Source organism: Podarcis liolepis (genome assembly GCF_965112155.1).
Source record: "Podarcis liolepis genome assembly, chromosome: 1".
Lineage (NCBI taxonomy): Eukaryota > Metazoa > Chordata > Lepidosauria > Squamata > Lacertidae > Podarcis > Podarcis liolepis.
Window position 1 is genome coordinate 25,860,811 of NC_139554.1, and position 15,142 is coordinate 25,875,952.

General features: G+C 43.0%; 1 protein-coding gene across 6 annotated transcripts in view; it reads right to left on the minus strand.

Annotated features, from left to right (window-relative positions):
- Positions 1–1,246: 1,246 nt before the first annotated feature.
- The window catches only part of FLRT2 (fibronectin leucine rich transmembrane protein 2), a 98,445-nt gene continuing 84,549 nt past the window's right edge, over positions 1,247–15,142 (minus strand). For all 6 annotated transcript variants that reach the window (XM_083502041.1, XM_083502043.1, XM_083502042.1 and 3 more), the window contains 2 exons: positions 2,502–6,007; positions 1,247–2,324 (listed from right to left, as the gene is read on the minus strand). In XM_083502041.1, coding sequence (XP_083358167.1) covers positions 3,625–5,610 — 1,986 coding nt within the window. In that variant the 5' untranslated portion in view covers positions 5,611–6,007 and the 3' untranslated portion in view covers positions 1,247–2,324; positions 2,502–3,624. The remainder of the gene's footprint in view (positions 2,325–2,501; positions 6,008–15,142) is intronic.

The following is a 15,142-nucleotide window of genomic DNA, read 5'->3' on the forward strand; positions in this document are numbered from 1 at the left end:
ATTGATCTGTGAGAAGGAACAGCACATCTGTGGTTGAATTTTGTGCGTGCCTGCATTATTGAGCAATGAGGACTAACATGCAGCTGATGTTTTCTACACTTAACTTTTAGTCTTTCAGGCATACATTTGAACATTCACTGTATTTTTCGTCCTATAGGGTGCATCGGCCCATAGGACGCACCTCATTTTTTTTGGGGGGGGAATGAATAAAAAAAATATATCCCCCCCGCCACAGCTGCCGCCCCAAGCCTTGCGCACACCTGTCCGAAGCACGGGGCACCCTCCGGAGGGCTCTGCGTGCTTCGGGCTGCAGGCTGCCGCCCCAAGCCGGGCGCGCGAGGCTTGCAGACACTCGGCCGAAGCACGGGGAGCCCTCCAGAGGGCTCTGCGTGCTTCGGGCGGCAGGCTGCCGCCCCAAGCCTCACGCGCTCGGCGGGACCTCCTGCCGGGAATGCAAGGCTTGCGGACACTCGCCGGGGCTGCAGGCTACTGCCCGCAAGCCTTGTGAGCCCGCGGGAACTCCCGCCGGGCTTGCAAGGCTTGCGGATAGCTTCCTGAAGCCTGGAGAGCAAGAGGGGTCGGTGCGCACCGATGCCTCTCGCTCTCCAGGCTTCAGCGAAAGCCTGCATTCGCCCCATAGGACGCACACACATTTCCCCTTCATTTTTGGAGGGGAAAAAGTGCGTCCTATGGGGCGAAAAATACGGTACCTTTTGTAGCCTTTAAAAGAAAAAGAAAACTGGTTCCTAGACTATTCAGCCAGTAGCGCTGTGACACCTTTAGTACCAACCAGTTCTCATTCATCTCTCTGCTGAAATGAAATCTATATATTAAATTGGGGTAGATTAAATGTAACCCCTGTTGAGCATGCTTGCAACAAGCACCAGTTGACTAAGCATCAGGAAGATTTCCTGACAGTAAAAGCTGTGGAACGGTCTCCCATGAGAGGTACTGGACTCTTCTTCCTTGGAGGTTTTAAAAAAAAGGTTGGATGGCCATCTGTCATGGATGCTTTAGCTGAGATTCCTGCATTGCAGGGGTTGGACTAGATAACCCTCGGGGTCCCTTCCAACTCTACAGTTCTATGATTCCTTATGCACACACATGCAAGTACTTTTTCACTGTGGAGAGTCATACCACTATTTATGTTTAAAAAGAATTTCCTTTTGTCAACAGCCAAACAGCTTATATAGCCGGAAGAAAAAGAAAACGCTTTGCATAAAGGTTTCTAGCTAAAATTACACCATTTCAAACCATACGGCAGCCTTTTATTTAGCAAAGGTTCAGTGACTTCACTATTACAGTAGCCACACAGGTTGCCTAAAATACCTGTTATAGCTGGAGAAAATAGCAAATATACAGAATATAGAATGGAAATCCAAAATGTGGTTATAAAAGGTGTTGGGTGGGAAAGGACAAAATTCCTCGGGAAGTGATTGTACTCTGCCTTTGTACGCCAAAGTGCTGATCAATCTCCTTGGAGTGGCGGGTGAAGATTGTCAAGGAACTGAAGAAGCTGTGTGCAGAATTCGGTTTTGTGATGAACAAGAGACTGGGTAGAGCAAGTACTAACTGCTCCCTCAGCTCAACCCCTTCAGTAATTCCAGTTTCTCAAAAGTAATTGTGGTTAACTTTTCAATTAAAACGTATTTTATTGAGATGACAACTTGTGTCTGGTCTTTCTGATGTTAGGAAAGGGTTTCGATAAAAGCTCTACCTCCCCAATCAATGTAAGTCAAGGAAAGCAAGTAATAGAATTTGTTTTTATGATATTTTTTGTGCTCTGATATCACATATTTGGGATTATGTGGGTGTGTTCAAGGTTTAAAGGGAGGAGTGGTTGAGTCAATTTCTGTTTCATTTTAATAGGGACTGTACAGCATACATTCCCAGGGTGTCATTTGCAGAGGTACAACATTCTCAAAATAATATTGGTGGGAATCAGACAAAATTGGGAGCACTGCTGTAGCCTTAAGGACCAAACACGTTCTACCAAAGTGGGATTGTCAAAGGATGTGGAATGCATTTAAGGTGACATGCGCCTCACAAATCCTTTAAAACATATTTAACTGGATCTTTTTCTTGACACATTATCTTCTGCCCGGCTAAAACTGAATTTAGGCCTGATGATTTTATCTCTCTGGAGAACTGTGGAACGCTCCTCACTGAATTGTTTATATGCTTTAAATGCCTCACAATATTCACTTTCCTCCTCATGGAGCAGGCGAACTTCAGTGAGTGAAGTAAAAAAGAAATTATTGGTTTTTTAGAGCACAATCCAAACCATGTCTGCCCAGAATTAAGCCCCACTGAGGCCAATGGGCCTTACTCAGTGGCGTAGTGTGGGGGGTGCAGGGGGGGGCGGCCGCACCGGGCGCAACATCTGGGGGCTAGGGTTAGGGGGCGCAAATCCACGGGTTAGGGGGCGCAAATCCACGGGTTAGGGGGCGCAAATTACTTGCCTTGCCCCGGGTGCTGACAACCCACGCTACGCCACTGGCCTTACTCCCAGGTACATGTATATCAGATTTCAGTCTAAGTTAGCCAGGGATAGGTGTGAAACTAAGAAATAGCAACATGAATTATTCTGTTGAGTTAAGAGTGTTTGGGATTATCCTTCTAGTGATAAGAATCGGTATTGCTAGCTGCCCTGGCCAACTAACCACATCTGTTTGGATTGCTGGAATGAATACTCTTCAATAAGTTCAAGGCCAACTTTAGTTCTGGTCTTGGCCAGAACTAAAAAAATGTGCTTTTGGGCTGGGGTGGAGGGAATAAGAATATAAAAATCTGAATGTAGACTAAAAGTTCTGACAAGACTGGTCAGGATTTTCTTTTTTAAAATAATGTCCTGATTTTTGTGAGAACTTAAAAATAAACTAAGATTTTGCCTTGAATATTTTCACATCAGCTTTTGCAAGGAGGGACAGATGCATTATGAACATTCTGTGGGGGGAAGAAAAGCTATCAACATAAACAATGGTGGAGATTCATAGTGTTTGATACCAAAAAGGCCCTAATTTCTTCTCTGGCTGGAGGGGGGGGGGGAATTAAAAGGTACAGAGGCAGGTAGAAGTGATGAACTAAGTTTAACATGAGTTACTCCGATTTTATGAACCAAAAGAGGAGGTTAATTTGTATTTCTCCTGTCATTTGCTCTACCTTAGACATTCCACATGATTCCTCATTTAATACAAACTTATCTCCTAAAACTACTGGAAAATGTACGAGCTGCTATCCCCCAAACAGCTCCAAGAAAGCAAAGTGGTTAATGTTTGAAGAATGAGGTGTTCTTTCCTTTGCCATGGCATTGGGTTCTTATTGTACAACCCTGTACAGTACTTCAGCAATATATTTTTCTTTTAAGATTTAAAAAGCAAAGAGTTACAAAACTGTTTGCAATTAACTTGAAATAGAAAAGATAGCACTTTTTTTAAATCCCATTATATAGTACACCATATAAATTACAGATTATTCAAATGCACAAATGCATCTGTGTAACATTTATCAAATGTAATTTTTGTTTTGTTTTGTTTGTTTTGTGTGAGTAGGTTTGTTTTGTTTTCCTCCCTCTGAGTTTTTGCTCTCAGCGTCAGGTGTCTCGCCACACAACCCCCTCAACTATCACGTGTGGCAGTGCTCCAGGTCTGAGACACTGCTGTTGCAATAGCGCATGTTGTTGGGGATGTGGCAGTCTGTGTAGTTAATGCCCCCATTTGGGGTATAAATGGGCTGCAGTCTGAAATCTCCTTTAAGGAGCTGATCATTATTTAAGGAGACAATCTGAAAGCTGGTTTCCGTCATCTCCAGGATGGAGTTGTCCTTCTTGGTCCCTGCTTCGCAGTAGTCATCTTTCCGCCGGCCCCGGTTGTATTTCCATTTCTGAGAGGTGTAGCGTCCCTTTTTGTGCATGTGCCAGCAGAAGATGCTGAGCAGGACCACCAGTACAAACACCACAGCCCCCCCGATCAAGCCTGCCAAGAGAAACGGGGACCCAATGTTATGAGAAGTGGTCTGTTCGTGGCTGGAAGCTGTGTTGCTTCCATTGCTCAGCAGGGAAGCCTTGGTGGTGCCTTCAGAGCAGACGGTGTCCTCGCCAACTCGGTAATTATTAAAATCATCCAAGGGGACCAAGCAAATCCGATACGTGGATTTGGGCTCTAGGCTCGCCAAGCTAATGTTCTGCCTCTTGTCACTAACTATCCGTTCCTGAATGATGCCGCCTTCCAGACTGTGGCCCATTTTAACCCAGGTCAGTTTGTAGGCCATCACGTTGAAAAGGGAATGCCAACTGACTTGGATGCAAGTGTCATTCACAATGTGGATGAAGAGTTGGAACTGTTCAGTAATGGGAGGGGTCACTTTTTCTTCGTCGTCCCTCTCAGGCACAGTGGGGAGTGTGGCTACAGTGTGGGGAAGAGGAGTGTGTTTGTTACTTGGTGTAAAGACCGGTGACGTAGGGGTTACTGTGGTTGGCAGGGATGTAGAGGGAGCTTGGGTAACCAGCGTCAGATCAGGGGTGGTTGTGGGGCATGACAACATATTCATGTTGAGTTCCCTGACAGCCATGCCTCGGACGTGCTCTGGTCCCTGACACATGAACCCTCGCACATTGATAGAGGAAGGGATTAACTTGAGCCATTCGGTGACCCACTTAATACTACAATCACATAGCCAGGGATTATTCCTTGCTGTGAGTTGTTTCAAGTTGCGAAGGTTGTCAAAGACACCTCTGGACAGCATCCGGAGCTGATTGTTGGAAATATCGAGTCTCTCCAGCTGGTGGAGGTTTGAAAAGGCTGAAAGTGGTATGTGTGAAATCTGGTTGTCCTGTAAAGAAAGCCTAAGCAGGTTTGTACCTGGGAGTTCAGGGGGAGGGTATGTTAGTGAATTCCGTACTATAGAGAATTCCTTGAGTTTGGATAGGTGGCTGAAGGTGCCATCTGCAATGCCTTTATTGTTAAGGAGGTTGCCATCTACTATGAGACGTTCCAAGCTTGTGAGATTCTGGAAGGCCATGTCTGATATGATGGCAATGCGGTTTTCGTCGACTCGTAGTTCTTGTAAGTCCACTGGAAGGCCAACAGGCACACTGCTTAAGTGGTTCTTGGACAAGAATAGAAGCTTGAGGCTAACAGCTTCCCGGAATGCCCCATCCTCAACCCCCACGGTAGAGATGGAATTGTCATCCAGGTGCAGCTCTTCCAGTTTCAAGAGCTGTGCTAGAGCAGCCCGAGAAATGGTCTGGATGTTGTTTTCCTGCAGGTGGAGAACCCTGACATTCTTGGGCAAATTCATGGGGAATTCATCCAGCTGGTTGCCATACAGGTAGACTGTGTGCACAGACTGGACATTGTGCAACTCTGCAGGAAATCCAGCATTATTAATTTGGTTATTGTGGAGGTAGAGTACAGTTACACCCTCCGGTATCCCAAGAGGCACTGAGGTCAAACTTCGCTCGTTACAATAGACAAAGTTCCGGTCACAGCGGCACACACTTGGACAGGCCAGAGCTTTGGAGAACTGCATGGAGAGGCCCAAAGAAAAGACAAGCCATGATTTAAAGAAAACAACCCTGTCCACGGGCCACATTCTAGTCCACGGGCCCATTTCTAAATGAAGAAACAAAATACTGAAAAAAGGGGGGAAATGCTAGCAAAAAGAAGTAAAAAAAATAATAATGGAAAGAGATGCTGTGTTTCTATGCAGGTAAGAGGTAACGTCCCAGAGGCGAAATGCAAAATAATCCGTTTATAATTGGATGGCCTTTCACTTGGAAAGTCGCTGTCCTGCTAGCCAGGCTTAGACATGTTGTTGCCTCTTGCCATGTATGCTGAATGCTAAGGTAACTGTGTCCCGTACAGCTAACCCAGAGCAAGGTTCCAAACGTCAACCAGAGACGGACAGGATGGCTGGATTAGTACTTCTGTTGGCTGCGGTGACAGGGTCCTCAGCTTCCTTCAGTCGGCAAGGCATTCATTTTAGCTTGAGGCTGGATTTGAGAAATCTGTTAAGAAAGGGAGAGAAGGGAAAATAAATAATGTGGCATTGTTAACTGACAAACATCCTGTGCACAGAAATTCATTAACTTTGTGAAATGGTAACATAAATAATCTAAGCGGCTTCTCTCCCTCTCCCTCTCCTCCGGCTTCTAAAGCCAAGTGGAAAAATCAGCTGGGGAAGCAAGAAGGATAATTGGTTCCCAGGCTAATGACATAACAGTGGGCAGCAAGCTCAGGTTAGAGTTTTAGGCTGCACAGAGTTCCTGGTAGGATTTTGGGGGCAGCAGTGACTGTGGTGCACCTCAAAGTTAGGTACTGCTTGCTACCCCTATACAACCAAGGTGCATAATAAAGCCATGCATTGTGTGGAGAAAATGGGAGTGGTGTTTTTCTTCTCCTCTCAAAATGCCAGAAAGTGGAGTCATCTAATGAGGTTGGGTGTTTGGGAGATTCAGGACAAACATTCCCCAACCGCCCCATCCAATACATAGCAAACCGTTCTATAGCGAGTCAGACCAATGGTCCGTCTAGCTTAGTATTGTTAACACTGACTGGCACTGGCTCTCCAGGGTTTCTGACAGGATTTCTGACTGAGAGTCTTCTCTCAGTCTTGCCTGAAAATGCTGAGGATGGGACTTCCGGTCGGTGCCAGCGCTTAATGGCGGTCCTAGCTCCGAGCTCCGGAGAAGGACTGCTTCGCAAGTTCGGGTCTTACCCGCTACGGCAAGCGGGGGACCCCTAAAATCCCAGGCGCTGAAGCCTGAGAACAAGGAGACTCGGTGGGCACCTTTGCGCCCCCCGGTACCGTGAAAGAGCCTTTTTAAAGGCTACGGATCGACATCGGGAGAGAGCGCGGTGCTGAGAGTCGCTACCCAGCCTGCGAAGTGAAGCCGCGTCGCCATAAGCGGAGAGCGCCGATTCCTTCCTGAAAAGAAAATTTGGACTGAATTCCCGTGAGTAAGAGCTGAAAAATAATCGGGACCCTTTAAATTTTAAAAATTGGACTAAAAACGGGGGAGATTTAAACAAAGGAAGTCTGCCTCCCCCCGACTGCATGAAAGCGAAAGCAACGGAGCTCTAAACTTGCATCCGTTTAAACCCGCTCTTTAATCAGCTAAACCGGACATTTGGACCTTTGATCTCCCCTCTAGCTAGCAGGGCAGAGGGGAGGTGAATTGGATTAATAACTGCATGATCTATTGGAAGTAAAAAACCTCTGCCGTCTCACCCATCTGAAAGCATGAAACGGTCTGCCTTTTTAGCACACTGAACTGACTTTTCCCTGTGAAGTGAAACTCTGATACAAAGTTTCCACAGTGCCTGGCTACTGTGTAATACAAGAAGAAATAGTATAAACTGGGCAACTGTGGCAGTTTAAAGCTACAAGTTTTTAGCAATACTGACTTTGACTTTGACTGCGTTAATCTCCTGTTTTATATCCTGGAAATCTCCTTTGTTTTTGTATTTGGAAATTTTGTTCTATGGCCATTTTGATTTGCTCCCTCTAGAGGATAAAGTAAAGTCCGGCACAGCCTAAGATAGTGGAATTTTCCAAGGGAGAATAAATCTCGTGGGAATTGACCTTGACATGAGTGGCTCACAAGAAGAGATAGTCACAAGAGCCAAGACCAAGCAACATCAACAACAACAGCTGCAGCAGCAACAGGTAAAGAAAAGAGGTTCAATCTCAGGCGCAACAGCCGGATCAGCAGGAACAACAGGACAAGACAAAGGAGCAGCCGTCTCTATGGAAGCTGTGACAGATGCTCTGCTTAAGATAAACCAAACTCTGGAGTCTTTGACAAAACAGACTTCAGAGAACACACTAAAATTAACAGAAATTTCAGCAAGATTAAACCAGAATACAGAATCTATAAATAAATTGGTGGAGGAAAATGCTACTACGCGCCAAATTGCGGAAGATGCCAAAGCTACGGCGGGAGAGACACAGGAGAAATTAGAGCCGATTGCCAAGAAGGTTTATGAGCATGATGCAACTTTGGCCTTGTGGGAGTTACAGAGGAAAGAGAGAAACTTAAAATTAAGACTGATTCCGGAGAATGAAAGAGACAACCTTGTGGAATATCTGACACGGGAGTTTGCGGATTGCTGGGACCTTGAGGAAGACGAATTCAAAATCACGACTGCCTTTAGATTGGGTAAAAAGCAAGACAGAAAGACCCCGAGAGACTGCTTGATTACACTCAGATCTAAGGAGGAAAGAGATAAAATATTAAGACTACACTTTGAAAAGGCCTTGCAAATTGGAAATTCAGCTGCACAGATCTTCAAAGACATCCCAAAATACATTTTGGACTTAAGAAATTTCTACAAGGACTTAGCTCTTTTGTTAAAGAAAAATTCTATCCGCTTCAGGTGGGAATTCCCACAAGGACTGTCATTTGACTACAAGTTAAAGAAGGTGAAAATAAAGACAATTCAAGATAAAGATAAATTTTTGGCAAGATACCAGGAGGACCTACAGAAGGGGACTGTGGATGTACTTGCAGAACAGAGGAGAGCATTGGATATCCTGAATCTCTCGATTGGACAAAATCCACCACCATCAGAAGAAGAGCAACAACTTGGAGCTGTTGGAGGTGCCCTAGGAAAATAGCAAGATGGCTCTGCAATTCCTTAGTTGGAATTGTAATGGGCTCAATGGGCCTTTGAAGAGAAGACAAGTATTTCATATATTGAATAGAGAACAACTGGACTTGATATGCCTACAAGAAACTCACATAACCAGAGCCCATAGGAGACTACTTATAAATAAAAGGCTAGGACAAGAATTTATCTCATCAGACAAAGTTAAGAAGAGAGGAGTTGTAATATATGTGAAGGAAAAATGGGCTCCAAAATGATATTCAAGGACGAACAAGGGAGATATCTGGCAGTGGAGATACAAATACAAGGAGAAAAATTTCTAGTGGTTGGAATTTATGCACCAAATGAAGGCAAATCTGACTTCTTTAAGAGACTCCATGAAACCCTCACTGACTATTTGGATTACAATATGATAATCATGGGAGACATGAATGGCGTGGTCTCCACTAACATGGACAAGGCACAAAGACTAACAGTTAGCAAGGAAGGGAGACTCCCTAAGACTTTTTTCGAAATGACAGAAAATATGGACTTGATAGATATATGGAGAACAAGGAACCCTCTGGAGAGAGAGGGAACTTTCTTCTCCCAAGCAATGATGACCTGGACCAGAATCGATCAAATCTGGGTTACTAGTGGAATGGCTCCAAAGATTAAGAAAGTGGAAATCTGCCCAAAAACTTGCTCCGACCATAACGCCGTGAAGATGGAGATGAAACTCACAATAACTGGTCAATTTAGATGGAGAATGAATGACACCCTCTTTCGAGACAAGGAGATTCTCACGAAGGCCCAAAAGACCCTAAAAGATTATTTTGAAATAAATTTGAGGACCGACGTGGAGAAAAGAGTGATCTGGGATGCAAGTAAAGCGGTTATGAGAGGATTTTTAATTCAACAAAATTCAATAAAGAGGAAAAAACAAAACGAGAAAAAAGAGAAGATTTTGGAAATGATAAAGGAAGGAGAGAGAAAATTAAGAACAAAACCAAAATCTCAGGACATTTTAAGAGAAATCAAGCTATATCAAACACAATATATGGAATTGATGAACCAAGAGATTGAATGGAAGATAAAGCAAATGAAGCAAAAGACTTTTGAATCAGCAAATAAATGTGGCAAACTTTTGGCATGGCAACTGAAGAAAAGGCAGAAACTAAATACAGTCACAAGCCTAGAGGTGGATGGAAAGAATATATCTAAACCCAATGAAATTAGAAACTGCTTTCTAAGTTATTTCAAAAAACTCTACACTCAAGGCCCGCAAAATGAAGAAGATATAGACAAATTCCTTGGAAAATATGGATTACAAAACATCTCTCATCAAAGCAAGATGGACTTGAACCAGAGAATCTCAGAACAAGAGATAGAGGCTGCCATTCAGAATATGCAACTGGGCAAATCTCCGGGACCAGATGGACTGACTTCTAGATACTACAAATCGCTGAAGGAATGGTTGACTCAACCATTAAGAGAAGTGTGTAATGAGATCCTTGAGGGAAAAAGGGCGCCTGAATCGTGGAAAGAGGCATATATTTCACTCATACCAAAGTCAGAGACTGAAAAGACCCAACTTAAGAACTACCGCCCAATATCACTCCTTAATGTGGATTACAAAATTTTTGCAGACATTTTGGCAAAAAGATTTAAAAGAGTCTTGATGGAGAAGATTCATAAGGACCAAGCAGGCTTTCTCCCTAAAAGACACCTGGCAGACAATGTAAGGAATGTAATAGACATTCTGGAAAAGTTAGAGGTGAATATAAACACTAAAGCAGTATTGATTTTTGTGGATGCGGAGAAAGCCTTTGACAATATTTCTTGGAGTTTTATGAGGAAGAATCTTCATGGGATGGGGGTAGGCCAGGGTTTTGAGAATGGTATGGCTGCAATATATTCTGAACAAAAAGCTAAACTGATTGTAAACAATGTTGTGACTGAGGAACTTAAGATAGAAAAAGGAACACGACAGGGGTGCCCGATTTCCCCATTACTTTTTATTTCAGTTCTGGAGGTGTTGCTGAACATGATAAGAAACGACCAGCAGGTCAAAGGTGTGCAGGTCGGAGCTAAACATTATAAGTTAAGAGCATTTGCAGATGACCTAGTATTGACTTTGCAAGAGCCAAACACTAGTACGAAAAAGGTTTTAGAAATAATACAACAGTTTGGCCAGGTAGCTGGATTTAAGTTGAACAAGCAAAAAACTAAAGTTTTAGGGAAAAACTTAACAGATATGGAAAAGGAGAAATTTCAAGAGGAAACAGGTTTGACTGTGGTAAAGAAGGTGAAATACCTAGGGGTTTACTTAACATCTAAGAATGTGAATTTGTATAAGGACAACTATGAAAAATGTTGGTCAGAAATTAAAAAAGATCTAGAAATATGGTCAAATTTGAAATTGTCAATGTTAGGCCGAATTGCAGTAATTAAAATGAATGTATTGCCTAGAATGTTATTTCTGTTTCAGACCTTGCAGATTCTTGACAAGATGGAATGTTTTAAGAGGTGGCACAAAGACATTTCGAAATTTGTCTGGCAGGGCAAAAAGCCCCGAATTAAATTTAAGATATTGACAGATGCTAAAGAAAGAGGGGGTTTTGCCCTGCCGGACCTAAAATTGTACTATGAGGCAGCAGCTTTTTGCTGGCTGAAAGAATGGATGCTCCTCGAGAATACGGACATCTTGGATCTGGAAGGTTTCAATAATGCCTTTGGTTGGCATGCATATCTTTGGTATGATAAAGTCAACAGTGCCTTTAAAAACCACATTGTTAGAAAAGCATTGATTAATGTTTGGATAAGATACAAAGATCTATTGGAAAATAAAACCCCTAGATGGGTGTCACCAGTGGAGGCTAAAGCAGTGAAGAAACTTAATATGGAGGTCGGATGGCCGAAGTATTGGGAAATCTTAGAACAGGATGGAGATAAGTTCAAACTACAAAGTCAGGAGAAATTGAAGCATAAAGTAGAAAATTGGTTCCAATATCGCCAAATAATGGAATTTTTTAAACAGGACAGGAAAATTGGCTTCCAGGTGGAAAAATCAAAATTAGAAACCGAACTGTTAGAACCCAATACTAAGAATTTATCTAGAATGTACAACTTGCTGTTGAAATGGAACACACAGGATGAAACAGTTAAATCGGCTATGGTTAAGTGGGCTCAGGATGTTGGACATAACATTATGTCAGCTGACTGGGAGTGGTTATGGAACACCGGTATTAAATTTACGGCATGCAATGCCTTAAAGGAAAACATTATGAAAATGGTATACAGGTGGTACATGACCCCAGTCAAGCTAGCAAAAATCTATCATTTGCCTGATAATAAATGTTGGAAGTGTAAAGAGACTGAAGGTACCTTTTATCACCTTTGGTGGACATGCCCGAAGATTAAGGCCTTCTGGGAAATGATCTATAATGAAATGAAAAAGGTACTTAAATGTACCTTCCCTAAAAAGCCAGAGGCCTTCCTTCTGGGCATTGTCGGCCAATTGGTGACAAAGAAGGATAGAACTTTTTTTATGTACGCTACAACAGCGGCAAGAATACTCATCGCAAAGTATTGGAAGACACAAGATTTACCCACTCTGGAAGAATGGCAGATGAAAGTGATGGACTATATGACATTGGCCGAGATGACAGGCAGAATCCGTGACCAACGAAAAGAGACGGTGGAAGAAGACTGGAGAAAATTTAAAAGTTACCTTAAGGACCACTATAAACTTAATGAATGCTAAAATGTTGTGGTTTTCAGAAACAAAGGGGTACAGGGATATAAGGTTAGAATATAAAAAAGGACTAAGATGACAGAGATTTGAAAGCAACAATTGGGAGTTGCTAGTTGAAGTATGGACATTGGGATGCAGAGAGGGGGGGTATGGGGAAGTCCAAGAAAAGAGGTTTATATGAAAATATGTTTGAAACTATGCGTGCTTGTTTGTCACTTTTAGTGTTTGTTTGTCTTTTTAAAATTTTGTAAAACCAATAAAAATTTTATTAAAAAAAAGAAAATGCTGAGGATGGAACCTGGGACCTTCTGCATACAAAGCTTTTCCAGTGACACCACACATACAAGGTTGGCCCAAGACTATTTGCCACCTGAAGCAGAGGACAAGATGGCACCTCCCCATTTTGCACGCAAGAAGCTGATTGGATCTTACTTTAATACTGGCAATAGGATAGCATCCTCCACTGACTTTGAGAGCAGCAGGCTAGTTTAGAGGGTGCATGCATGTTTTAAAGTATGGTTGTGAATTTTTCTTTATTTTAATGTAAACCACTTTGAAGTTTTGTACAATCAAGCTGTGTATAAATGTTATGCAATATGTACACCTACCTACCTACCTACCTACCTACAGTGAAGAACACGCAGCTCTGATATCATGCAAAGAGAAATGGCTGGGGCTGCCCCTGCTGCCCCCCGGAGACTGCTACCTGAGGCAGCTTCCTTATTCTGCCTAATGGTAGCACCAGACCTGAGAATATTGTTCTCGTAGTACAATGTAACTGTGGAACTTTGTCCCACATTATGTAGGGATGGCCGCCAACTTGACTGGCTTTACAAGTGGCTCAGACCGATTCATGGAGGACGAAGCTATCAACGGATAGTAGTTACACTGACAATACTACCTCTAGTATCTTTGATGACCTGATGCTGGGGATGATAAATGAGAGTGTTCTGTTCCATTTGGAAAGGTTTTACCATGCAGTTCAGCCAGTAATGTTCAAAGCAGTCCTAATTTTGCTTTCTCCCTCTGGCATTATTCATTATTTAAATTTAAAGCTGAAATATTTAGTTCCTTAAAGCATGCTGGGATAATGCTGGTTATGAAAGATCTCACGCTTGATGATTAATTTGTATTTTCTAATAAGGGGGCAATGCTTCTATTACTTACATTTCAATACATTTGTTTGAACTGATGGCATTAGTTGATCTTACAGTAACTTATATAATAGAGTAAAGTACAGAGAGAAGTATGGCACACATTAAGCTCCCACTGTTAATTGAATTGTAGGTAATTAACAGCTGCCAGGATTTTACCCAAACTGTATCAAGTGTGTGTGTGTGTGTGTGTTCGTGTGCGCATGGAGGGGGGAGATGCCGACATTAGCTAGCTAAATAAACTGATCTGTTTTGTTTTTCACAGCACAATCCAAATCATAGCCTCACACTTGGTTAAGGCAGAACATTCAATTTTTGCCTCACTGGTGTGCCCTGTGCTCCTGTGGAAATGGACAGATTACCTAATGCACTGTTTGAGGCTTTGATCTCTTACAAGCCGCCTCTGTCATAGAGGACCAGTTCCTTTTCAATTATGTAAGATGCTGTGATACTGCAGAGACATTTTTAACAGGATTACATTCTAACACACATCTTCTGTGACAGTTTATCATTCTTTAACATGCCTGGGCTCCCTTCTAAATCATACCAACCAGATTGGCCATCATGACCCCCCCTTTAAAAACACACACAAATAAACTAAAGGAAGGTTTTCAGAGTCTTCAGATTACAGCCACGCAAACCCACTTTTAGGGACGTGGGTGGCGCTGTGGGTTAAACCACAGAGCCTGGGGCTTGCCGATCAGAAGGTCAGCGGTTCGAATCCCCGCAACGGGGTGAGCTCCCGTTGCTCGGTCCCTGCTCCTGCCAACCTAGCAGTTCAAAAGCACGTCAAAGTGCAAATAGATAAATAGGTACCTCTCCGGCGGGAAGGTAAATGGCGTTTCTGGTTCACCAGAAGCGGCTTAGTCATGCTGGCCACATGAGCCGGAAGCTGTACGCCAGCTCCCTCGTCCAATAAAGCGAGATGAGTGCCGCAACCCCAGAGTCGGTCACGACTGGACCTAATGGTCAGGGGTCCCTTTACCTTTAAACCCACTTTTGCAACAATGCTCCTGCTGGATGACCACAACCTTACATTTGTGTGTGCAACGACACGTCTCCCAATTGCCTTCTCCCTTAAAAAAGCAAACCCAATTAAACTATGTTCATTTTCACCCCACCCTCCCTCCAAGGATCACAGAGTGGCACACATAGTTACCTCACCGCCTCATTTTACTCCCTCAAAAGCCAAGTGAGCCCAGCTTGAAAGTGGACTGGGTCCCATTTAAAATCCCCCAACCCATTCAACTAGTTTCTCTTGCACAACTTTGACCCTCTCACTTGAAATGCTTCCACCATCCCTAGTGTTTTAAATATTTTATAATATTTTTCAGCATATTTTTTAACGCTTGTGATTCCTCCCCCTTCATTTCTTTTCTTTTCTACACTTTATATGCTACTCCTCTCTGAACTGTTTTCAAATACTTGGTGACCTAGCTTGAAACGAATACTGTTCTTTTTCTTATTGATGTCTTTCCTCTATTGTTACTGCTTTTTCAGGGTAAAATGTCAAAAGGCTTTAATGCTTTTTAAATGCCTCTGGTTTTCTTTCAGTTACTTATACAATTCTTCCGCTCACTGAGTTCATTCTATTAACTTTGTAACTTGGCTTGGTGCTCATTTCATGGAACATATGGATGGCT